This window comes from Pongo pygmaeus, chromosome 20, assembly GCF_028885625.2.
Source record: "Pongo pygmaeus isolate AG05252 chromosome 20, NHGRI_mPonPyg2-v2.0_pri, whole genome shotgun sequence".
NCBI lineage: Eukaryota > Metazoa > Chordata > Mammalia > Primates > Hominidae > Pongo > Pongo pygmaeus.
This window is the reverse complement of record NC_072393.2, coordinates 9,131,968-9,158,043: the sequence shown is the minus strand read 5'-3', so window position 1 is coordinate 9,158,043 and position 26,076 is coordinate 9,131,968. Positions and strand designations below refer to the sequence as shown.

The 26,076-nt window shown below is 47.1% G+C and overlaps 1 protein-coding gene across 1 annotated transcript in view; it reads left to right on the top strand.

Moving 5' to 3' along the window:
- MUC16 (mucin 16, cell surface associated) overlaps positions 1-26,076 on the top strand; it is a 91,323-nt gene that overhangs the window by 21,872 nt on the left and 43,375 nt on the right. The window contains exons 15-55 of the mRNA XM_063658436.1: positions 148-213; positions 930-1,054; positions 1,291-1,358; positions 1,973-2,145; positions 2,475-2,510; positions 2,770-2,832; positions 4,072-4,196; positions 4,431-4,498; positions 5,112-5,284; positions 5,613-5,648; positions 6,893-7,017; positions 7,256-7,323; positions 8,247-8,419; positions 8,735-8,770; positions 9,029-9,094; positions 10,020-10,144; positions 10,398-10,465; positions 11,393-11,565; positions 11,894-11,929; positions 12,186-12,251; positions 13,528-13,652; positions 13,885-13,952; positions 14,566-14,738; positions 15,055-15,090; positions 15,351-15,416; positions 16,720-16,844; positions 17,032-17,099; positions 17,705-17,877; positions 18,205-18,240; positions 19,550-19,674; positions 19,862-19,929; positions 20,451-20,623; positions 20,951-20,986; positions 21,247-21,312; positions 22,200-22,324; positions 22,511-22,578; positions 23,179-23,351; positions 23,683-23,718; positions 23,974-24,039; positions 25,151-25,275; positions 25,491-25,558. Of these exons, the coding sequence (XP_063514506.1) occupies positions 148-213; positions 930-1,054; positions 1,291-1,358; positions 1,973-2,145; positions 2,475-2,510; positions 2,770-2,832; positions 4,072-4,196; positions 4,431-4,498; positions 5,112-5,284; positions 5,613-5,648; positions 6,893-7,017; positions 7,256-7,323; positions 8,247-8,419; positions 8,735-8,770; positions 9,029-9,094; positions 10,020-10,144; positions 10,398-10,465; positions 11,393-11,565; positions 11,894-11,929; positions 12,186-12,251; positions 13,528-13,652; positions 13,885-13,952; positions 14,566-14,738; positions 15,055-15,090; positions 15,351-15,416; positions 16,720-16,844; positions 17,032-17,099; positions 17,705-17,877; positions 18,205-18,240; positions 19,550-19,674; positions 19,862-19,929; positions 20,451-20,623; positions 20,951-20,986; positions 21,247-21,312; positions 22,200-22,324; positions 22,511-22,578; positions 23,179-23,351; positions 23,683-23,718; positions 23,974-24,039; positions 25,151-25,275; positions 25,491-25,558 (3,868 nt within the window). The remainder of the gene's footprint in view (positions 1-147; positions 214-929; positions 1,055-1,290; positions 1,359-1,972; positions 2,146-2,474; positions 2,511-2,769; positions 2,833-4,071; positions 4,197-4,430; positions 4,499-5,111; positions 5,285-5,612; positions 5,649-6,892; positions 7,018-7,255; positions 7,324-8,246; positions 8,420-8,734; positions 8,771-9,028; positions 9,095-10,019; positions 10,145-10,397; positions 10,466-11,392; positions 11,566-11,893; positions 11,930-12,185; positions 12,252-13,527; positions 13,653-13,884; positions 13,953-14,565; positions 14,739-15,054; positions 15,091-15,350; positions 15,417-16,719; positions 16,845-17,031; positions 17,100-17,704; positions 17,878-18,204; positions 18,241-19,549; positions 19,675-19,861; positions 19,930-20,450; positions 20,624-20,950; positions 20,987-21,246; positions 21,313-22,199; positions 22,325-22,510; positions 22,579-23,178; positions 23,352-23,682; positions 23,719-23,973; positions 24,040-25,150; positions 25,276-25,490; positions 25,559-26,076) is intronic.

Sequence of the window (26,076 nt, the reverse complement as noted above, 5' to 3'; positions counted from 1 at the left end):
CAGAAGTTATTGAAGCTCCCCTCCACCCCAGCTCCAAAGACAGGCCCAGCTCATGCCCACATGCAGCAGACCTCATAATAGTCTACCTTCTTGCCATTTCTGCCATGAGATTATTTTCTGCTTTCACTAATGAGGACTTTTTCTCAGCTCCTGGGACCTCCACAGTGGACCTTGGAACCTCAGGGACTCCATCCTCCCTCCCAAGCCCCACAAGTAGGTACTAGTCAATGGCATCTCCCTTAGATTATGCCTGATGAGTGTGAACATCTGTGCCATTTTCACTCAAATGAAAATGGAAAATCATAGTAAATCTAGTGATACTGAGTGAACCAAAAAAATTTATTAGCCACTTACAGTGTACCAGACCTTAGAGATACAAGGAAAACAAAACCAATAAAAGCACCTCTGCCCTCAGTGAGCTTGTGTTCATGTGATGATGATGGTGGCGGTGGTTATGATAGTAATAATGACATGTTGAGTGTGATGATGATTGATGATGATCGTGATGCTGTTGATGATGATGGTGGTGATGTTACTGGCAATGATGATGATGGACATAAGGATGTTGTCAGTGATGGTTGTGAAGGTTATGATGGTAATGATGATGTATGGAGTGTGATGATGATGATGATGGTGCTGTTTATGATGGTGAAAATGATAGCAGCAATCATGATGGCCAGCCATCACAAATATAACAGATAACATCAGACAATATTGAGCACTGAATATGCATGATTAGCTATGCTCAGCATCTAACTACTATTATATAACATACTTTCATAAAAATAAATTGTATTATTGTAGGCAAGGGAGACATGGTAAATATTTTGTCTCTCAATTTAAATTTTGCACATGTTTAAAGATAAGTCTATTCTAAACCCCTATTTCTTGACTTTAAACATAGTGTTTATTTTCAATTCCCACTACAGCTGCTGGCCCTCTCCTGGTGCCGTTCACCCTCAACTTCACCATCACCAACCTGAAGTATGAGAAGGACATGCATCGCCCTGGCTCCAGGAAGTTCAACACCACGGAGAGGGTCCTGCAGAGTCTGGTTAGTGCCCTTCCCTCCTCACTCTGCCCAGCCCCAGATATCCAGTCCCTTCTACATCATCCATGTCAGGGTGATGAAAGAAGATAGCAACAACTTCCCCCCTTCCCCCCAAAAGACATAAGCCCCACCCACAGAGACCAGCCCTGCTCATTGGTGCCTGCTCCACCCACCTCACATCTGCCCCTACGCACACACACCTTAGCCCCACTACTCACCTCCCTCTCCCTCCTCTACAGCTTGGTCCTATGTTCAAGAACACCAGTGTTGGCCTTCTGTACTCTGGCTGCAGACTGACCTTGCTCAGGTGAGACTTTAGAAGAGCCAGCCTGGGTGCCCAACTTGTTCCCACTCTAAAAGACTTTGCACTGCTTCCTTGCTGCACTTCCTAGGTATATCCTCACCAAAAGGGGAATTCAGGAGTCATCGGCTTGAGAACCAGTTGTTTCCTGATAGTAACACCCCCATGCCCCACCTCAACATGCAAAATCTTCATGGTTCATCATCAGGATTGAGACACTACCCTGATCACCCATCTGAATTCCCTCCTTTCCCTGCCCCTCCCTTTCATTTAGGTGTTAAATTCTGTCCCCAGGATTTCTCTCAAGATAACCATGCCTCATCCATATACATTCACCAGCCTTTCAAGCTCATCACTAGTCTGAAGTCTGTGTTCTCCTGTTCCCATGCCATGAGAATGCAGGTTTCACCTTGCACTTTTATAAAAATTATTTTATCTATGACTCTGCTTGCAGTCCCAACCAAGACAGTGGTCTGTGTACTCAGATAATCTAAGTGTGGCTTCTCACCTCTTTCCCAGGTTTCTCATTTCCTCTGGTTCCTTGATATGTTTCCCTCAGCAATCTCAAGACAAGTCCAAGGCAATCTTTTCATTGTCATTTCCCCTCCTACCTTCCCCAGGTCCGAGAAGGATGGAGCAGCCACTGGAGTGGATGCCATCTGCACCCACCATCTTGACCCCAAAAGACCTGGAGTGGACAGGGAGCAGCTGTACTGGGAGCTGAGCCAGCTGACCAATGGCATCAAAGACCTGGGCCCCTACACCCTGGACAGGAACAGTCTGTATGTCAATGGTGAGCAGCTGTGATATGGTGGGAGTCTTTTCCTCCCGGCTGTGCAACCTCTAATCTCTGGCTTTGGGGCACACTCCCTGCCTGGCCATTGAAAATTCTGTCACGTGCTCTACATGGGATGACTAAGTTCTGGACTTCATTGTTTCTTCGTTATCATGAGAGGCATTCCCTCTGGGCACTCTTCCCTGTTGTGAGGATGCTGATAGGAAATCTTTATTGACCCCTGTCCCATGAAACTCATTTAATTCCACCAGGGTAGTCCTGAACTCTATTGCATCTCCCACATCTCCTTAACCCTTACCCAGTCTCCTCCCTCCTTCTCTATGCAGGTTTCACCCATCGGACCTCTGTGCCCACCACCAGCAGTGAGTATTCAACTCATGTCCAGATGCCCCTGATCCTACATCAAGTGGAGCAAGAGCTGGTCCCTCCTCTTAAACCCATAAGTCCTCCTCTTGAGCAAATGAGCTGGGAAGGCAGAAGTTACTCAAGCTCCCCTCTGCCCCAGCTCCAAAGACAGACCCAGCTCAAGCCCACATGCAGCAGACCTCATAATAGTCTATCTTCTTGCCATTTCTGCCATGAGAGTGCTTTCTGCTTTCACTGATGAGGACTTTTTCTCAGCTCCTGGGACCTCTACAGTGGACCTTGGGTCAGGGACTCCATCCTCCCTCCCCAGCCCCACAAGTAAGTACCAGCCAATGGTATCTGTATTAGATCATGCCTGATGAATGCAAACATCTGTGCCATTTTCGGTCAAATGAAAATGGAAAATCATAATAAATCTAGTGATACTGAGTGAACCAAAAAAATGTATTGGCCACCTACAGTGTATCAGACCCTAGGGATATAGCATGGAAAACAGAACCAATAAAAACATCTCTGCCCTCAGTGAGCTTGTGTTCATGTGATGATATGATGGTGGTGGTGGTGGTGGTAATAGTAATAACGACATATTGAGTGTGATGATAATTTATGATTATGGTGTTGCTGTTGATGATGGTGGTGGTGATGTTAATGACAATGATGATGATGGACATGAGGATGTTGTCAGTGATGGTTGTGAAGGTTATGATGGTAATGATGTGTTGAGTGTGATGATGATGATGATGATGATGGTGGTGGTGCTGTTTATGATGGTGAACATGGTACTGATGATGTTGATGATGGTAGTGGTGACGCTGATGACAATAACAATGATAGTGATGAGGATGATGCCAGTGATGGTCATGTGGTTACTATGATAATGATGATATGTTGAGTGTGGTGATGATTATGTTTGTGGTGGTCATGATGGGGATTATCATGGTGATGATGATAATAATGATGGTGATGGTGACAATGATAGCAACAATGATTATGGCCATAATAAAGATAACAGATAACATCAGACAATATTGAGCACTGAATATGCACAACTAGCTATGCTCAGCATCTAACTACTATTATATAATATATTTTTATAAAAATAAATTGTATTATTATAGGCAAGGGAGATGTAAATATTTTTCTCTCAATTTAAATTTTGCATATGTTTAAAGATAAGTCTATTCCGCCGGGCGCTGTGGCTCACGCCTGTAATCCCAGCACTTTAGGAGGCCGAGGCAGGTGGATCAAGAGGTCAGGAGATCGAGACCATCCTGGCTAAAACAGTGAAACCCCATCTCTACTAAAAATACAAAAAATTAGCCAGGTGTGGTGGTGGGCACCTGTAATCCCAGCTACTCGGGAGGCTGAGGCAGGAGAATGGTGTGAACCCGGGAGGTGGAGCTTGCAGTGAGCCGAGATCGTGTCACTACACTCCAGCCTGGGCAACAGGGCAAGACTCCGTCTCAAAAAAAAAAAAAAAAAAAAAAAGATAAGTCTATTCCAAGCCCCTATTTTCTCTACTTTGAACATAGTGTTTATTTTCAATTCCCACTACAGCTGCTGGCCCTCTCCTGGTGCCGTTCACCCTCAACTTCACCATCACCAACCTGAAGTACGAGGAGGACATGCATCGCCCTGGCTCCAGGAAGTTCAACACCACGGAGAGGGTCCTGCAGAGTCTGGTTAGTGCCCTTCCCTCCTCACTCTGCCAGCCCCGATATCCAGTCCCTTCTACATCATAGATGCCAAGGTGATGAAAGAAGATGGCACCAACCTCACCCCTGTCCCTGAGAGATGCAAGCCCTGCCCACAGAGACCAGCCCTGCTCATTGGTGCCTACTCCACCCACCTCGTATCTGCCCCTAACACACACACACCTTAGCCCTCCTACTCACCTCTCTCTCCCTCCTCCACAGCTTGGTCCCATGTTCAAGAACACCAGTGTCGGCCCTCTGTACTCTGGCTGCAGACTGACTTTGCTCAGGTGAGACTTTAGAAGAGCCAGCCTGGCTGCCACAATTGTTCTCACTCCAAAAGACTTTGCACTGTCTCCTTGCTGCAGTTCCTAGGGATATCCTCACCAATAAGGGAATTCAGGAGTCCCTGGCTTGAGAACCAGTTGTTTCCTGATAGTAACACTGCCATCCCCCACCTCAACAGGCAGAATTTTCATGATCCATCATCAGGATTGAGGCACTACCCTGATCACTCCTCTGAATTCCCTCCTTTGCCTGCCCCTCCCTTTCATTTAGTGTTAAATTCTGTCCCCAGGACTGCTTTTAAGACAATCATACCTCATCCACATACATACATCCCCCTTTCAAGCTCTTCACTAGTCTGAAGTCTGGGTTCTCCTGTCCCCATGCCATGAGAATGCAGGTTTCACCATGCACTTTTATAAAAATTATTATATCCATGACTCTGCTTGCAGTCCCAACCAAGACAGTGGTCTGTGTACTCAGATAATCTAAGTGTGGCTTCTCACCTCTTTCCCAGGTTTCTCATTTCTTCTGGTTCCTTGATATGTTTCCCTCAGCAATCTCAAGAGAAGTCCTAGGTAATCTTTTCATTGTCATTTCCCCTCCTACCTTCCCCAGGTCCGAGAAGGATGGAGCAGCCACTGGAGTGGATGCCATCTGCACCCACCATCTTGACCCCAAAAGACCTGGAGTGGAGAGGGAGCAGCTATACTGGGAGCTGAACCAGCTGACCAATGGCATCAAAGTCCTGGGCCCCTACACCCTGGACAGAAACAGTCTCTATGTCAATGGTGAGGAGCTGTAATATGGTAGGAATCTCTTCCTCCTTGCTGGGCAACCTCTAGTCTCTGGCTTGGGGGCACACTCCCTGCCTGCCCATTGAAAATTTTGTCATGTGCTCTACATGGGGTGACTAAGTTCTGGACTTCATGGTTTCTTCATCATCGTGAACTGCATTCCGTCAGGGCACTCTTCCCTTTTGTGAGGATGCTGATAGGACATCTTAGTGGCCCCTGTCCCTTGAAACTCATTTAATTGCACCAGGGTAGCCCTGAACCCTATTGCATCTCCCACATCTCCTTAACCCTTACCCAGTCTCCTCCCTCCTTCTCTATGCAGGTTTCACCCATCGGACCCCTGTGCCCACCACCAGCAGTGAGTATTCAACTCATGTCCAGATGCCCCTGATCCTACATTAAGTGGAGCAGGAGCTGGCCCCTCCTCTTAAGCCCATAAGACCTCCTCTTGAGCAAAGGAGCTGGGAAGGCAGAAGTTACTCAATCTCCCCTCTGCCCCAGCTCCAAAGACAGACCTAGCTCAAGCCCACATGCAGCAGACCTTATATTAGTCTACCCTCTTGCCATTTCTGCCATGAGCCTGCTTTCTGCTTTCACTGATGAGGACTTTTTTCAGCTCCTGGGACCTCCACAGTGGACCTTGGGACCTCAGGGACTCCATCCTCCCTCCCCAGCCATACATGTAAGTACCAGTCAATGACATGTCTATTAGATCATGTCTGATTAATGTGAACATCTGTGCCATTTTCACTCAAATGAAGATGGAAAATCATAGTAAATCTAGTGATACTAAGTGAACCAAAAAAATGTGTTGGCCACCTACAGTGTACAAGACCCTAGGGATATAGCAAGGAAAATAAAACCAATAAAAACATCTCTGCCCTCCGTGAGCTTGTGTTCATGTGATGATGATGGTGGTGGTGGTAGTTATGATAGTAATAATGACATGTTGGGTGGGATGATGTTGATGATGGGGTTGCTATTGATGATGGTGATGGTGATATTACTGATGATGATGGTGATGGACTTGAGGATGTTGTCCGTGATGGTTGTGAAGGTTATGATGATAATGATGTTGTGTTAAGTGTGATGATGATGATAATTGTGGTGATGCTGTTTATGATGTTGACCATGGTACTGATGATATTGATGTTGGTCATGGTTATGTTGATGACAATGACAATGATGGTGATGAGGATGATGCCAGTGATGGTTGTGGGGTTATGATGATAATGATGATGTGTTGAGTGTGGTGATGATAATGTTTGTGGTGGCCATGATGGGGATTATTATGCCAGTGATGATCATAATAATGATAGTGATGGTGACAATGATAGCAACAATGATTATAGCCATAATAAAGATAATAGATAACATCAGACAATATTGAGCACTGAATATGCACCAGAAGCAGTGCTCAGCAACTAAATACTGTTATAGAATATATTTTTGTAAAAATAAATTGTATTGTTATAGGCAAGGGAAGCATCGTAAATATTTTGTCACTCAATTTAAATTCTGCATATGTTTAAAGATAAGTCTATTGCAAACTCCTGTTTTCTCTACTTTGAACATAGTGTTTGTTTCCCACCTCCACTACAGCTGCTGGCCCTCTCCTGGTGCCGTTCACCCTCAACTTCACCATCACCAACCTGCAGTACGAGGAGGACATGCATCACCCAGGCTCCAGGAAGTTCAACACCACGGAGAGGGTCCTGCAGAGTCTGGTTAGTGCCCCACTCTCCTCACTCTGCCCCACTCCAGACAGTCAGTACCTCCTACATCATCCATGCCAGGCGATGGAAGAAGATCACACCCACCTCACCCTTGCCCCAAGAGATGCAAGCCGTGCCCATTGAAGCCAGCCCTACTCACTGATGCCTGCTCTGCCCACCTGACTTCTGCCCTACACACCTACACATGAAACTTAGCCCTCCTACTCATCTCCTTCTCCCTCCTCCACAGCTTGGTCCCATGTTCAAGAACACCAGTGTCGGCCTTCTGTACTCTGGCTGCAGACTGACCTTGCTCAGGTGAGACCTTAGAAGATCAAGCCTGGCTGCCCCACTTGTTCTCACTCCAATGGACTTTGCACTGCTTCCTTGCTGCACTTCCTAGGGATATCCTCACCAAAGGTGGAATTCAGGAGTCACTGGCTTCATGACCAATGTGTTTTCTGATAGTAACACTCCCACACCCCACCTCAACAGGGAGAATCTGCATGGCCCATCATCAGGATTGAGCCTCTATCCTGATCATCCCTCTGAATTCCCTCATGTCCCTGCACCTCCCTTTCCTTTAGGTCTTAAATTCTGTCCCCAGGATTTCTCTCAAGATGATCGTGCCCCATCTACAGGCTTTCATCCCCATTTCCAGCTCTTCATTGGTCTCGAGTCTGGCGTCTCTGTCCCCATGCCATGAGAATGCAGGTTTTAACTTGTACTTTTTTATTTTATTTTATTTTATTATTTCATTGTTGAAACGTAGTCTCACTGCACACCAGGCTGGTCTCAGCTCACTGCAACCTCCGCCTTCCATGTTCAAGTGATTCTCCTGCCTCAGCCTCCCAAGTAGCTGGGATTACAGGCACCCGCCACTACACCCAGCTAATTTTTGTATTTTCCATAAAGACAGGGTTTCACCATGTTGACCAGGCTAGTCTTGAACTCCTGACCTCAAGTGATCTGCCCACCTTGGCCTCCCAAAGTGCTGGGATTACAGACATGAGGCACTGTGCCAAGCCACTTTGCACTTTTGTAAAAATTCCTGTATCCATTACTCTGCTTGCAGTTCAAAGCAAGCCAGTAGTCAGTGCACTGAGAGAATCTAAGTGTGATTTCTCACCTCTTTCCCGGGTTTCTCATTTCCTCTGGTTCCTTGCTGTCCTTCCCTCAGCAATCTCAAAACCCTTCCTAGTTAATCTTTTGATTGCATTCCTACCACCTACCTTCCCCAGGCCTGAGAAGAATGGGGCAGCCACTGGAATGGATGCCATCTGCACCCACCATCTTGACCCCAAAAGCCCTGGACTCAACAGAGAGCAGCTGTACTGGGAGCTGAGCCAGCTGACCCATGGCATCAAAGAGCTGGGTCCCTACACCCTGGACAGGAACAGTCTCTATGTCAATGGTGAGCAGATGTGATGTGGTTGGAGTCTCTTCCTCCCTGCTGGGCAGACTCTAATCTCTGGCTTGGGGGCACACTCTCTGCCTGGCCATTGAAAATTCTGTTATATGCTCTACATGGGATGACTAAGTTCTGGACTTCATGGTTTCTTCATCATCGTGAACTGCATTCCCTCAGGGCATTCTTCTCTGTTGTGAGGATGCTGATAGGAAATCGTTAGTGGTCCCTGTCCCATGGCACCAGGATAGCCATGATCCCTATTGCATCCCCCACTTCTCCTTAATCCTTACACAATTTCCTCCCTCCTTCTCTACGCAGGTTTCACCCATCGGAGCTCTGTGGCCCCCACCAGCAGTGAGTATTCAATTCATGTCTGCATGCCCCTGATCCTACACCAAGCAAAGCAGGAGCTGCCCCTCCTCATAAACCCATAAGTCCTCCTCATAAGCAAAGGAGATGGGAAGGCTGAAGTTATTGAAGCTCCCCTCTGCTCCAGCTCCAAAGACAGACCCAGCCCAAGCCCACATGCAGCAGACCTCATAATAGTCCCCTGTCTTGCCATTTCTGCCATGAGAGTGCTTTCTGCTTTCACTAATGAGGACTTTTCCTCAGCTCCTGGGACCTCCACAGTGGACCTTCGGACCTCAGGGACTCCATCCTCCCTCCCCAGCTCCACAAGTAAGTATCAGTCAATGACATCTCTATTACAGCATGCCTGATGAGTGTGAACATCTCTGCCATTTTCACTCAAATAAAGATGGAAAATTGTAGTAAATCTGGTAATAGTGAATGAACCAAAAATATTTGTTGGCCACCCAGTGTGTACCAGACCCAGCAAGGAAAACCAAATCAATAAAAACATCTCTGCCCTCAGTGAGCTTTTTTATTCATGCCTGATGATGATAGTGGTGGTGGTGCTAGTTGTTGATGACAATGATGATGATGATGATCATGATGGTAATGCTGTTGATGATGGTGCTAGTGGTGCTGTTGTTGTTGTTGATGATGATGATGATAGTGATGCTGTTGATGATAATGGTGTTGATGTTGCCGACCATGATGATGATGGACATGAGGATGATGTCAGTGATGGTTATGATGTTAGTGATGATGATGGTAGTGGTGGTGGTGCTGTTCATGATGATGATGATGAAACTAGTGATGTTGATGACAATTACAATGATGGTGATGAGGATGATGCCAAAGATGGTCATGGGGTTATAATGATAATAGTGATGTGTTGAGTGTGGTGATGATGATGTTTGTGGTGGTCATGGTGGGGATTATTATGGTGGTGGTGATAATAATAACGATTGTGATTGTGACAATGAAAGCAATGATGATGATGACAATAATAAAGATAACAGGTAACATCAGACAATATTGAGCACTGAATATGAACCAAGAGCTATGCTCATCATCTAACTACTATTTTATATAATATCCTTTAAAAAATAAATTCTGTCATTGAAGGCAAGGGAGGCATGGTAAATATTTATTTAGTCACTCAATTTAAATACTGCCTATATTTAAAGATGAGTATATTGCAAACTCCTATTTTCTCTCCTTTGAACATAGTGTTTATTTCCCCCTCCCACTACAGTAGCTGTTCCTCTCCTGGTGCCATTCACCCTCAACTTCACCATCACCAATCTGCAGTATGGGGAGGACATGCATCACCCTGGCTCCAGGAAGTTCAACACCACAGAGAGGGTCCTGCAGGGTCTGGTTAGTGCCCCGCCCTCCTCACTCTGCCCTGACCCCGATACTCAGTGCCTCCTACAACATCCAAGCCAGGGTAATGGGAGAAGAATGTACCCACTTCGTCCTTGCCCCCAGAGATGCAAGACTCACCCACTGAGGCCAGCCATGCCCACTGAAGCTAGCCTCACCCACTAGGCCCTGCCTCACTCACCCTATTTCTGCACCCACACACAGGGACCTTAGCCCTCCTACTCACCTCTCTGTCCCTCTTCCACAGCTTGGTCCCTTGTTCAAGAACTCCAGTGTCGGCCCTCTGTACTCTGGCTGCAGACTAATCTCTCTCAGGTGAGGCTAAAATAGCCAGCCTAGCTGTCCCAATTATTGTCACTCCAAAAGACTTTGCACTGCTTCCTTGCCGCACTTCCTAGGGATATCCTCACCAAAGGTGGGATTCCGGAGTCACTGGCTTCAGGACCAGTGTGTCTCCTGATAGTAACACCCCCACACCCCACCTCAACAGAGAGAATCTGCATTGTCCATCATCAGGATTAAGCCCCTACCCTGGTCATCACTCTGAATTCCCTCCTTTTCCTGCCCCTCCCTTTCATTTAGGTATCAAATTCTGTCCCCAGGATTTCTCTCAAGACAATCATGCCTCAGCCACGTGCTTTCATCCTCATTTCCAGCTCTTCGCTGGCCTCAAGTCTGGGCTCTCGTGTCCCCATGCCATGAGAATGCAGGATTCACCTTGCACCTTTTTTTTTTTTTTTTTTTTTTTTGAGACAGAGTTTCACTCTTGTTGCCCAGGCTGGAGTGCAATCACACAATCGGCTCACTGCAACCTCTGCCTCCCAGGTTCAAGCGATTCTCCTGCCTCAGCCTCCCGAGTAGCTGGGATTACAGGCATGGGCCTCCACACCGGGCTAATTTTGTATTTTTAGTAGAGACAGGGTTTCTCCATGTTGGTTAGGCTGGTCTTGAACTCCTGACCTCAGGTGATCCACCTGCCTCGGCCTCCCAAAGTGCTGGGATTACAGGTGTGAGCCACTGTGCCCAGCCTCACCTTGCACTTTTATCAAAACTGTTATATTCATGACTCTGCTCACAGTCGCTAACAAGCCAGTAGTCTGTGCACTCAAGAGAATCTAAGTGTGGCTTCTCATCTCTTTCCCAGGTTTCTCATTTCCTCTGGTCCCTTGCCATCCTTCTCTCAGCAATCTCAAGACCCATCCTAGGTAATCTTTTGTCATTCTCCCCACCTACCTTCCCCAGGTCTGAGAAGGATGGGGCAGCCACTGGAGTGGATGCCATCTGCACCCACCACCTTAACCCTCAAAGCCCTGGACTAGACAGGGAGCAGCTGTACTGGGAGCTGAGCCAGATGACCAATGGCATCAAACAGCTGGGCCCCTACACCCTGGACTGGAACAGTCTCTATGTCAATGGTGAGTGGCTGTGATGTAATTGAAGTCTCTTCCTTCTTGCTGAGCAGCCTCTAATCTTTAACTAGAGGTCACACTTCCTGCCTGGCAATTGAAAATTCCGTCATGTGTTTTACATGGGATGACTAAGGTTTGGACTTCATAGTTTCTTTATCACCGTGGACTGTGTTCCCTCAGGGCATTCTTTGCTAATATGAGGATGCTGATAGGAAATCTTCAAATGCCCCGTACCGTGAAATTCATTCCTTTGCACCAGGGTAGCCTTGACCCCTATTTGGTTGCCAGTGTCTCCTTAACCCTTACACAATTTCCTCCCTTCTTCTCTATGCAGGTTTCACCCATCGGAGCTCTGGGCCCACCACCAGCAGTGAGTATTCAACTCATGTCCACATGCCTCTGATTCTACACCAAGTGGAACAGGAGCTACCCCTCTTCATAAACCCATAGGTCCTCTTCTTCAGCAAAGGAGATAGGAGGGCAGCAGTTACTCAAGCTCTGCTCTGCCCCAGCTCCAAAGACTGACCCTTCTCTAGCCACACAGGCAGCAGACCCCATAGTCTCCCCTCTTGCCATTTCTGTCATGAGAGTGCTTCCTGCTTTCACTGATGAGGACTTTTTCTCAGCTCCTTGGACTTCCACAGTGGACCTTGGAACCTCAAGGACTCCATCCCCCATCCCCAGCACCACAAGTAAGTACCAGTCAATGGGATCTCTGTTAGAGCATGCCTGATGTAAACATCTGTGCCATTTTCATTCAAATAAAGATAGAAAATCATAGTAAGTCTAGTGATAGTGAATGAACCAAAAAAATTAATTGGCCACCTACAGTGTACCAGACCCTAGGGATACAGCAAGGAAAATAAAACCAGTAAAAACATCTCTGCCCTCAGTGAGCTTCTGTTTGTGATGATGATGATGATGATGATGGTGGTGGTGGTGGTTATGATATTAATCATGATATGTTGAGTGGGATGATGATGATGGTGGTGGTGCTGTTTATGATGATTATGATGATGATGATGATAGTGATGCTACTGATGATAATGGTGGTGGTGGTGCTGACCATGATGATGATGGACATGAGGATGTCAGTGACAGTTATGATGTTTGTGATGATGTATTGAGGGTGATGCTGATGATGGTGATGGTGGTTCTGTTTATTTATTTTTATTGTTTATTTTTTGGGGTGCTGTTTATGATGGTGATGATGAGACTGGTGATGTTGATGACAGTGACAATGATGGTGATGAGGATGACACCAATGATGGTCATGGGGTTATGATGATAATGATGTGTTGAGTGTGGTGATGATGATGTTTGTGGTGGTCATGCTTGGGATTATCATGGTGGTGGTGATGATAATAATGGTGATGGTGACAATGATAGCAACAATGATGATGGCAATAAAAAAGATAACAGATAACATCAGACAATATTAAGCTCTGAATATGCACCAAGAGCTACGCTCAGCATCTAACTACTATCATAAAACATCCTTTAAAAAATAAATTATTTTTAAAAGACGGGTGCGGTGGATCACGTCTATAATCTCAGCACTTTGGGAGGCCAAGGTGGGTAGATCACGAGGTCAAGAGATCAAGACTATCCTGGCCAACATGGTGAAACCCCATCTCTACTAAAAATACAAAAATTAGCCGGGTGTGGTGGTGCACGCCTGTAGTCCCAGCTACTTGGGAGGCTGAGGTAGGAGAATTGTTTGAACCCAGGAGGTGGAGATTGTAGTGAGCCGAGATCACGCCACTGCACTCTAGCCTGGTGACAGAGCGAGACTCCATCTCAAAAAATAAATAAATAAATAAATTCTGTCATTATAGGGAAGGGATGCACGGTAAATATTTATTTAGTCATTCAATTTAAATGTTGCACATGTTTAAAGATAAGTCTGTTGCAAACTCCTATTTTCTCCACTTTGAACATAGTGTTTATTTCCCCTTCCCACTACAGCTGCTGGCCCTCTCCTGGTGCCATTCACCCTCAACTTCACCATCACCAACCTGCAGTATGAGGAGGACATGCATCGCCCTGGATCTAGGAAGTTCAACACCACAGAGAGAGTCCTGCAGGGTCTGGTTAGTACCCTGCCCTCTTCACTCTTCCCCGCCCCAGATACCGAGCCCCTCGTACAATATTCATGCCAGGGCAATGGAAGAATATTGCACCCACCTTGCCCTCATCCCCAGAGATGCAAGCCTCACCCACTGAGGCCAGCCATGCCCACTGGTGCCTGCCCCACCCACCTCACTTTTGTCCCCACACAGGGACCTTAGCCCTCCTACTCACCTCTCTCTCCCTCCCCCACAGCTTAGTCCCATATTCAAGAACTCCAGTGTTGGCCTTCTGTACTCTGGCTGCAGACTGACCTCTCTCAGGTGAGGCTAGAATAGCCAGCCTGGCTGCCCCAATTATTCTCACTCCAATAGACTTTGCAAATCTTCCTTTATACACTTCCTAGGGATATCCTCATGAAAGGTGGAATTCAGGAGTCACTGGCTTCAGGACCCAGTGTGTTTCCTGATAGTAACAACCCCGCACCTCACCTCAACAGAGAGAATCTGCATGGCCCATCATCAGGATTGAGCTCCTACCCTGATCATTCCTCTGAATTCCCTCCTTTCCCTCCATCTCTCTTTCCTTTGGGTGTTAAATTCTGTCCCCAGGATTTCTCTCAAGACAATCATGCCTCATCCACGTGCTTTCATCCCCATTTCAAGGTCTTCACTGGTCTCGTCTGGGCTGTTTTTTCTCATGCCATGAGAATGCAAGTTTCACCCTTGCACTTTTATGAGAATTGTTGTATCCATGACACTACTCACGGTCCCAAGCAAGCTGGTAGTCTGTGCACTCAGAGAATCTAAGTGTGGCTTCTCTCCTCTTTCCCAGGTTTCTCATTTTCTCTTCTCCTTTGCTGTCCTTCCATCAGCAATCTCAAGACCTGTCCTAGGTAATCTTTTCCTTGTCATTTCCCCAACCTCCTTTCCCCAGGCCCGAGAAGGATGGGGCAGCAACTGGAATGGACGCTGTCTGCTTCTACCACCCTAATCCCAAAAGACCTGGGCTGGACAGAGAGCAGCTGTACTGGGAGCTGAGCCAGCTGACCCACAGCATCACTGAGCTGGGCCCCTACACCCTGGACAGGGACAGTCTCTGTGTCAATGGTGAGCAGCTGTGATGTGGTTGGAGGCTCTTCCTCTCTGATGGGCAACTCTACTCCCTGGCTTGAGGTCACACTCACTGCCTGGCCATTGAAAGCTTGACCATGTTGTCTATATTTGATAGTTGACATCAGAATGTCATGGTTTCTTCTTTATGTTGGAGACTGGGTCTACCCTCAGGGTTTTCTTCCCTGATGTGAGGGTCCTGATAGAAAACCTCCAGCAGCCCCGGTTCCATTTCACCAGGGTAGCCCTGACCCCTATTTTGTTATCCACCTCTACCTTAACCTTACTCAGGTTACTCCCTCTTTCTGTGCAGGTTTCACCCATCAGAACTCTGTGCCTACCACCAGTAGTGAGTATTCAACTGATAATCTCATGCCCCTGATTCTACACAAAGCGGAGCAGGAGCTGACCCTCCTCCTTATAAATCCATGGCTCCTCTTCTTAAGAGAAGGAGCTGGGAAGGCAGGAGTGATTCATCTTCCCTTCTGTCCCAGCTACAAACTGATCTAGGTCAAACCCCATATGCATCAAGTTTCATAATAGTCATACCTGCTGCCATTTCTGCCATGAGGGTACTTCCTGCTTTCACTGATGAGAGCTTCTTCTCAGCTCCTGGGACTTCCACAGTGTACCAGGCAACCACTGGGACTCCATCCTCCCTCCCCGGCCACACAGGTGAGCACCAGTCAATGATACCAGTCGATGGTGAGTGTCTGCATCTCTGTCATTTTCATGCAAATTAAGATGAAAATCATAGCAAATCAAATCTAGTGTTGCTGATGCAACCAACACACTTTATTGAGCACCTACTCTGTGCCAGGCCCATGGAATGTGGCAGGGAATACAAAAGAGATAAAAATGTCTTCCTTCAGAGAGCTTATATTCTTGTGATGATGAGGATGATAAGGGTGGCAGTGATGATGATGGTGGTGGAGATGGAGATGATGATGATATGATGGAGAAGACTATAAAGATGGCGATGCTGCTGATGATGTTGGTGATGGTGGTGGTGATTATGGTGATGGTGATTATGAAGATGGTGATGAAGATGATGGTGATAATGGTGGTGCTGGTTATAACAGGAATGATGATGTGATGGTGGTGATGTGATGATTGTGGTGATGATAGTGGTGATGTTTGAGATGATTGTGGTGATGATGATGATTGCCAATGATGATTGTGGTGTTGACAATTAGGATAATGAAGATGATGATGATGATGATGATTGTGTTGGTGGTTATCCTAGTAATGATAATATTATGATGCTGCTCGTGGTAATGATGCTGATTATGATCACTGTGGTGGTGATGGTGATGAGGATGGTGGTAGTGGTGGTGCTGATGTTGATGGCAATGAAAGTGATGATAGCCATGGCGACAACTATGGTTATGTTGCTGATGAAGGTGGCAATAACAGAGGTAAAAAATAACATCTGACATTATTGAGCACTGAATCTGCACCAAGAGCTATGTTTACCATCTAATTACAATTATGTAATATGCTTCTTTGTGAAAAACTTCTATCATTGTAGTAAAGAGAGGCATGAAAATCTTATATTTTTCATTCACATTAAATGCTGTAGAATACATTAAAAAATAAGTCTATTGTGGCCGGGTGCAGTAGCTCACGCCTGTAATCCCAGCACTTTGGGAGGCCGAGGCAAGCAGATCACAAGGTCAGGAAATCAAGATCATACTGGCTAACATGGCGAAACCCCATCTCTACTAAAAATACAAAAAATTAGCCAGACGTGGTGGTATGCGCCTGTATACCCAGCTACTTGGGAGGCTGAGGCAGGAGAATCGCTTCAACCTGGGAGGCAGAGGTTGCAGTGTACCGATATTGCACCACTTCACTTCAGCCTGGGCTACAGAGTGAGACATCATCTCAAAAAATAAAAAATAAAAAATAAATATGTTGCAAACTGTTATATATTTCTCTACTTTTGAACAGTGTTTATTTCCCAACCTGTTTACAGCCCCTGGCCCTCTCCTGATACCATTCACCCTCAACTTTACCATCACCAACCTGCATTATGAGAAAAACATGCAATACCCTGGTTCCAGGAAGTTCAACACCACGGAGAGGGTTCTACAGGGTCTGGTAAGAGCTCCACCACCTTACCAGTCCTGCTTATATCACCCACGCCAGGGCCATGGAAGATCTCGCCCACCACTCCTTGGCCCCAGAGATGCAAGCCCCCCCTAGTGATGCCAGCCTCTCCTACCACATGTCTGCCCCATCCCTCCACCTCAGCCCACCCACTCACCTCCCTCCCTATCCCCAACAGCTCAAGCCCTTGTTCAAGAACACCAGTGTTGGCCCTCTGTACTCTGGCTGCAGACTGACCTTGCTCAGGTGAGACCTTAGAATTTCCAGCTTGGCTTCCCCAGTTGTTCCCAGGCCCAAAGAGTTTGCTCACCTTCCTTCCTGCCCTACCAAGGGATGGCCTCAGCAGAGATGGAATTCAGGAGGCACTGGCTCCAGAACAAATTTGTCTCTTGATTCTACCACCTCCCACATCAACTGACAAATTCTTTGGAGTGCATCAGCAGGACTGATCCCTTACTGTCATCACCTCTCTAAATTCCCTCTACCTCCCTTTCCTCCAGCTGTTAAACTCTGTTCCCAGAATTTATCTCCAAACAAACATGCCTCATCTGCTTGCTTTCACCCCTAATTCTTGTTCTTCCCCTGTCTCAGGACTGAGCTCTTCTTTCCCGATTGCTGTGAGAATGTAGGTTGCACCTTGTGATTTCATGAAAATCCTTGCATCCGTGACTCTGCTCACAGTCCCAGGCTGGCAGGGGGTTGAAGCACTCAGAGAATCAAAATGTGGCTTCCCTCACTTCTGTACCAGGCTTCTTAATTCCTCTGGCCCCTTCCTGTCCTTCACCCAGTAAGCTCAGAACCCCTCCCTAGGCAATCCATTTATTGCCATTCCCCACTCTTACCCTCCCCAGACCTGAGAAGGATGGGGCAGCCACTGGAGTGGACACCATCTGTACCCATCGCCTTGATCCCACCGATCCTGGACTGGACAAAGAGCGGCTATACTGGGAGCTGAGCCAGCTGACCAACAGCATCACAGAGCTGGGCCCCTACACCCTGGACAGGGACAGTCTCTATGTCAATGGTGAGCAGCTGTGATGTGATTGGAGTCTCTTCCTCCTAGCTGGGTTGACTCTATTGTCTGTCCTGAGGTCACGTGCCCTGTCTGACCATTGAGGGTTTGATGATGTGCTCTATATGTGATGATTGAAGTTTCAACTTCATGGTTTCATCTTCATCTTGCACGGATATCACCCTCAAGGCCTTCTTCCCCCATGTGAGGGTGGTGGTGAAGAATCAGAATGACCATGCATCATGAAACTTTCCTCATTGCGCTAGGGTAACCCTTATCCCTATTTGGTCTGACCTCTCCTTAACACTTACCCACTCTCCTCCCTCCTTCTCTCTGCAGGCTTCAACCCTCGGAGCTCTGTGCCAACCACCAGCAGTGAGTATTTTACTGATGTTCCAGTCCCCCCAATCCTACACCAAGCAGGGCAGGGGCTGACCTTACCTCTTATCCCCTTATGTCCTCTTCATGAGGGAAAAGGCTGGGAGGGCACAAATTATTCCCTTTCCCCTGTGCCCTAGCTCCATAAAGAGGTTCAGCTCAAACCTCAAATGCAGCAGGGCCCATAATAGTATTACCTGCTGGCATTTCTGCCATAATGGTACTTGCTGCTTTCACTGATGAGAGCTTCTTCTCAGCTCCTGGGACCTCCACAGTGCACCTGGCAACCTCTGGGACTCCATCCTCCCTCCCCGGCCACACAGGTGAGCACCAGTCAGTCAATGATACCAGTCGATGGTGAGTGTCTGCATCTCTGTCATTTTCATGCAAATTAAGATGAAAAATCATAGCAAATCAAATCTAGTGTTGCTGATGCAACCAACACACTTTATTGAGCACCTGCTCTGTGCCAGGCCCATGGAATATGGCAGGGAATACAAAAGAGATAAAAATGTCTTCCTTCAGAGAGCTTATATTCTTGTGATGATGAGGATGATAAGGGTGGCAGTGATGATGATGGTAGTGGAGATGGAGATGATGATGATATGATGGAGATGACTATAAAGATGGCGATGCTGCTGATGATGTTGGTGATGGTGGTGGTGATTATGGTGATGGTGATTATGAAGATGGTGATGAAGATGATGGTGATAATGGTGGTGCTGGTTATAACAGGAATGATGATGTGATGGTGGTGATGTGATGATTATAGTGATGATTGTGGTGACGATGATGATTGCCAATGATGATTGTGGTGTTGACAATTAGGATAATGAAGATGATGATGATGATGATGATGATGATTGTGTTGGTGGTTATCCTGGTAATGATAATATTATGATGGTGCTGGCGGTAATGATGCTGATTATGATCACTGTGGTGGTGATGGTGATGAGGATGGTGGTAATGGTGGTGCTGATGTTGATGGTGATGAAAGTGATGATGTCCATGGCGACAACTATGGTTACGTTGCTGACGAAGGTGGCAATAACAGAGGTAAAAAATAACATCTGACATTATTGAGTACTAAATCTGCACCAAGCACTATGTTCACCATCTAATTACAATTATATAATATGCTTCTTTATGGAAAACTTCTATCATTTTAGCCAAGAGAGGCATGAAAATCTTTTATTTTTTATCCACATTAACTGCTGTTGGCATATGTTCAAAAATAAGTCTATTGCAAACTGTTATATATTTCTCTACTTTTGAGCATAGTGTTTATTTCCCAATCCATTTACAGCCCCTGTCCCTCTCTTGATACCATTCACCCTCAACTTTACCATCACCAACCTGCATTATGAAGAAAACATGCAACACCCTGGTTCCAGGAAGTTCAACACCACGGAGAGGGTTCTGCAGGGTCTGGTAAGAGCTCCACCACCTTACCAGTCCCGCTTATATCACCCACGCCAGGGCCATGGAAGATCTCACCCACCACTCCTTGGCCCCAGAGATGCCAGCCCCGCCTAGTGATGCCAGCCCCTCCTACCTCATGTCTGCCCCGTCCCTCCGCCTCAGCCCACCCACTCACCTCTCTCCCCTTCCTCTACAGCTCAAGCCCTTGTTCAAGAGCACCACTGTTGGCCCTCTGTACTCTGGCTGCAGACAGACCTTGCTCAGGTGAGACCTTAGAATTTCCAGCTTGGCTTCCCCAATTGTTCCCAGGCCCAAAGAGTTTGCTCACCTTCTTTCCTGCCCTACCCACATCAACTGACAAATTCTTCGGAGTCTATCAGCAGGATTGATCCCTTACCCATCACCCCTCTAAATTCCCTCCACCTCCCTTTCCTCCAATTGTTAAACTCTGTTCCCAGAATTTCTCTCCAAACATGCCTCATCTACTTGCTTTCACCCCTAATTCTTGTTCTTCCCCTGTCTCAGGACTGAACTCTTCTTTCCCCATTGCTCTGAGAATGCAGGTTGCACCTTGTGATTTCATGAAAATCCTTGCACCCATGACTCTGCTCACAGTCCCAAGCTGGCAGGGAGTCAAAGCACTCAAGGAATCAAAGTGTGGCTTCTCTCACTTCTGTACCAGGCTTCTTAATTCCTCTGGCCCCTTCCTGTCCTTCACCCAGTAAGCTCAGAACCCCTCCCTAGGCAATCCACTTAATGCCATTCCCCACTCTTACCCTCCCCAGACCTGAGAAGGATGGGGCAGCCACTGGAGTGGACGCCATCTGCACCCTCCGCCTTGATCCCACCGGTCCTGTACTGGACAGAGAGCGGCTATACTGGGAGCTGAGCCAGCTGACCAACAGCATTACAGAGCTGGGCCCCTACACCCTGGACAGGGACAGTCTCTATGTCAATGGTGAGCAGCCGTGATGTGGTTGGAGGCTCTTCCTCCTAGCTGGGCAGATGCTACTGTCTGTCCTGAGGTCACATGCCCTTTCTGACCATTGAGGGTTTGATGATGTGCTCTATATGTGATGATTGAAGTTTCAACTTCATGGTTTCATCTTCATCTTGCACGGATTTCACCCTCAAGGCCTTCTTCCCCCATGTGCGGGTGCTGGTAAGGGATCTCAATGACCATGCATCATGAAACTTTCCTCATTGCACTAGGGTAACCCTGACCCCTATTTGGTCTGACCTCTCCTTAACCCTTACCCACTCTCCTCCCTCCCTCTCTCTGCAGGATTCACCCATCAGAGCTCTGTGCCAACCACCAGTAGTGAGTATTTTACTGATGTTCCAGTCCCCCTAATCCTACACCAAGCAGGGCAGGAGCTGACCTTATCTCTTATCCCCTTACGTCCTCTTCTTGTGGGAAAAGGCTTGGAGGGCACAATTTATTTCCTTTCCCCTGTGTCTTAGCTTCATAGAGAGGCTCAGCTCAAACCTCAAATGCAGTGGGGCCCGTAATAGTTTTACCTGCTGGCATTTCCACCATGAGAGGGTTTGCTGCTTTCAGTAATGAGGGCTTATTCTCAGTTCCTGGGACCTCTGCAGTGCACCTGGAAACCTCTGGGACTCCAGCCTCCCTCCCTGGCCACACAGGTGAGCACCAGTCAATGGCACCTCTGTTGGATCATGCCTGAGCATGCCAACATCTCTGCCATTATTGACTCAAATAAAGATGGAAAGTAATGGTAAATCTAGTGACGGTAAGTCAACTCCCAAACTTTAATGCCCGGGGATACAGCAGGGAACAGAAAAGAGATAAAATAACTGCATTCAGAGAGCTTATATTTCTGTGATGATGATGATTAAGTGGGTGTTGGTGATGATAATGGTGATGACAGTGGTGATGATGATGATGACTGTGATGATGATGATGGTAATGGTGATGCTGATGATAGTGGTGGTAATGAGAAAGACAAGAATAATGGTGGTGATGAGGATGATGGTGATGATGATGATAGTAGAAACAAAGAGAATAGATAATTTTTGGCAATATTGAGCACTGAATATGCATCAAGAGCTATGCTCAGTATTTACCTACTATTGTATGCTTTCTACAAAATTCTATCACTTTAAATGCTGCATATGGTTTTTTGTTTGTTTGTTTTGTTTTTTTGAGACAGAGTCTCACTCTGTCGCCAGGCTGGAGTGCAGTGGTGCGATCTGAGCTCATTGCAACCTCCACCTCGTGGGTTCAAGTGATTCTTGTGCCTCAGCCCCCCAAATATCTGGGATTACAGACGTGCCACCACACCCAGCTCATTTTTGTATTTTTTTTTTAAGTAAAGACGGGTTTACTTTGTTTTCATCATGTTGGCCAGGATGGTCTTGATCTCCCAACCTCGTGATCCACCTGCCTTGGCCTCCCAGAGTGCTGGGATTGCAGGTGTGATAAATTCTGCATGTGTTTAAAAATAAGTCCATTGCAATATCATATTTTTCCTACTTTTGAACATAGTGTTTACTTCCCACTCCCACTGCAGCCCCTGGCCCTCTCCTGGTGCCATTCACCCTCAACTTCACTATCACCAACCTACAGTATGAGGAGGACATGCGTCACCCTGGTTCCAGGAAGTTCAACACCACAGAGAGAGTCCTGCAGGGTCTGGTGAGAGCCCTACCATTTTGCCAGTCCCACCTACATCATCTATGCCAGGGCCACGGAGATCTCACCCACCATTCCTGGGTCCCAGAGATACAAGCCCTGCCCACTGATGCCAGCCCCTTCTACCTTATGTCTGCCACGCCCCTACACTTCAGCTCTCCCATTCACCTCCCTCTCCCTCCTCTGCAGCTCAAGCCCTTGTTCAAGAGCACCAGTGTCGGCCCTCTGTACTCTGGCTGCAGACTGACCTTTCTCAGGTGAGACCTTAGAGGAGCCAGCCTACCTTCTCCAATTGTTCCTAGTCCCAAGAAGTTTGGACAACTTCCTTCCTGCCCTCCCTGGGGGTGCCCTCAGCACTGGTGGAATCCAGGAGGCAGTGGCTCCAGGACCAAGGTGTCCCTGATAGTAACATCTCTCCACTCAACAGTGATGCTGCAGAGCTCATCAGCAGGATAGGGCCCCTACCCTGGTCATCCCTCTAAATTCCCTCCTTCCCCACCGCCTCCCTTTCCTGCAGATAATAAACTCTACAACCAGCATTTCTTTCAAACACAAACATGCCTCATCCACTTGCTTTGATCCCCAGTTCCAGCTCTTCACCTGTCTCAAGTCTGAGTTCTCCTGTCCCCATCCCCTGAGAATAGAGGATCCGCTTTATAATGTTACAAATATTTTTGTGTCCATGATTCTGCTCACAGACCCAGGCTGGCTGGGAGTTGGTGCACTCACAGAATCTATGTGTAGCTTCTCACCTTTGTACCATTTCCTCTGGCCCCTGCCTGTCCTTCCCTCAGGAATCTCAGGACCTCTTCCTAGGCAATCCATTTATTGTCATTCCCCTCACTTATCCTCCTCAGGCCTGAGAAACATGGGGCAGCCACTGGCGTGGACACCATCTGCACTCACCGCTTTGACCCTCTAAACCCTGGACTGGACAGAGAGCAGCTATACTGGGAGCTAAGCAAACTGACCCATGGCATCACTGAGCTGGGCCCCTACCTCCTGGACAGAGGCAGTCTCTATGTCAATGGTGAGTGCCTGTGATGTGGTTGCAGGCTTTTCCTTCTTGATGAGTGGCCTCTACTCTCTGGCTTGAGGTCACAATTCCTGCCTCACTATTGTAGGCGCAGCCACTTTGTCTTTTTGTGATTGCTGACATCTAAACTTCAGGGTTTCTTCTTCATCTTGCACTGAGTTATATCTTCAGCGTCTTCCTCCTTGATGTGAGGTGGTAATAGAGACTCTCCAATGGCCTTTGTTCCATGAAACTCCTTCCATTGAACCAGGGTACCATGACCCCTATTTGGTCACCCACCTCTCCTTTGACTCTTATTCACTATTCTTCCTCTCTCTCTCTGCAGGTTTCACCCATCGGAACTTTGTGCCCATCACCAGCAGTGAGTATTCAACTGACATTCCAGTGCCCCCAATCCTACATTAAACAGGGCAGGACCTGAACCCACTTCATATGCCTTTCTGTTATTTTGATGAGCAAAGGATCTGGATGGGCACAAGTTATTCCTTTTACCCTGTGCCCCAGGGAGAGACCCAGCTCCAACCCCACATACAGCAAAGCCCATAAATAGTCTTACCTACTGGCATTTCTGCCATGAGAGAGCTTGCTGCTTTCACTGATGAGGTCTTTCCCTCAGCTCCTGGGACCTCCACAGTATACCTAGGAACCTCTGAAAATCCATCCTCCCTACCTAGACCCATAGGTAAGTACCAGTCAAAGGCACCTCTGTTAGAGCATGACTGGTGAGCAGCAACATGTCTACCATTATTTACTCAAATAAATGTAAAAATCATAGTAAATCTAGTGATGGTGCGTCAACCTACAAATGTTATTGAGCACCTCCTCTGTGCCAGACCCTAGGGATACAGCAAGTATACAAAACAGATAAAAGTCTCTGCCATCAGAGAGCTTATATTCTTGTGATGATGACTGTGGTGGGTGGTGATGATGATCATGGTGGTGGTTTTGATGATGATGGTGATGCTTATGGTAGCAATGATGATAATGATGATGAAGGTGGTGAGGATGATGACAGGTGAGGATGAGGATGAAGGTGGGGGTTATGATGATAATGATGATGTGTTGAGTGTGATAAATGATAGTGCTGGTGGTCATGATGGAGATGATCATGGTGGTGGTCATGGAAGTGATGGTGACAACAATGATGGTGTGGGTGACAATGATGGTGATGGTGATGATGATGGTTCTGGTGCTGGTGGTGATGATGGAGATTATCATGGTGGTGGTGGTGGCAGTAATGATGACAATTATGGTGTGGGTGACAATGATGGTGATGATGATGATGACAGTGGGGATTATCCTGGTGATGATGATGGCGGTGATGATGGCAGTAATGATGGTGATGATGATGACTATGGTGGTGGTGATGGGGATTATCATGGTGATGATGGTGGCAGTGATGATGACAGTAATGATGGTGATGATCATGATGATGGTGGCGATGGTTGTGCTGGTGGTGATTGTGGGGATTATTACGGTGGTGGTGGTGGCAATGATGATGACAATAATGATGCTGTAGGTGACAATGATGGTGATTATGATGGCAGTATCAAAGGTAAGGGATAACATGACATTGTTGAGCAATGAACATACAGTGAAAGCTAGGCTTAGCATCCAACTGATATGATATAGTATGTGTTTTTTTAAATTCTATCATTATAGTTAAGGGAGGGATCAAAAATCTTCATTTTGTCCATCCCATTTAATGCTGTGTATATTTAAAAATAATTCTATTGCAAACCCTTAATTTCCCTACTTCTGAACATAGTGTTTGTTTCTCACTCCCACTACAGTGCCTGGCCCTCCCCTGGTGCCATTCACCCTCAACTTCACCATCACCAACTTGCAGTATGAGGAGGCCATGCGACACCCTGGCTCCAGGAGGTTCAATACCACAGAGAGGGTCCTACAGGGTCTGGTGAGAGTCCAACCCATCTAACTCAGCCTGGCCCACCTTACCAGATTCCACCTGCATCACCCACGCCAGGGATATAGAAGAAGATCCAATGTGAACCACCTTTGACCCCGAGTCACAAACCCTACCCACTGGTGTGAGCCCCACCCACCTATCTCATTTCTGCCCTGCCCCTCCTCATCAGCCCTCCCAATCACCTCCCTCTCCCTCCTCCACAGCTCGGGCCCTTGTTCAAGAATACCAGTATCGGCCCTCTGTACTCCAGCTGCAGACTGACCTTGCTCAGGTGAGACCTTAGAATAGCCAATCAGGGCTTACCCAAGTATTCCCAGGCCCCAGAAGCATCCTTCTTGCCCTCCCTGTGAACGTCCTCAGCAGAAGTGGGATTCAGTTGACAGTGGCTTCAAGAAAGAATGTGCCTCCTGATCCTAGCACTTCCCCACTCAAGTGACAGATTCCGCAGAGCCCATCATCAAGATTGGATTCTTACTCCATTCATCCTTCTTAATACCTTCCATTCCCCCATATAACTTTAAAATTCTGTTCCCAAGGTCTCCCTTAAGAGAAAGGTGGCTTTTTCACTTGCTTTTATCTCTGATTCTACCTCTTCACTTGTCTCAAATCTGAGCTCTCCTGTCTTTGTGCTATCAAACTGCAGGTTTCACCTTGCAATTTCATAAATACTCTTGTGTCCATGACTCTGCTCCCAGTCCAAGGCTGGCTGGGAGTTGGTGCATTTAGAGAAATTAACTGTGGCTTCTCACCTCTCTCCCAGGCTTCTCATTTCCTCTCTCCCCTCCCTGT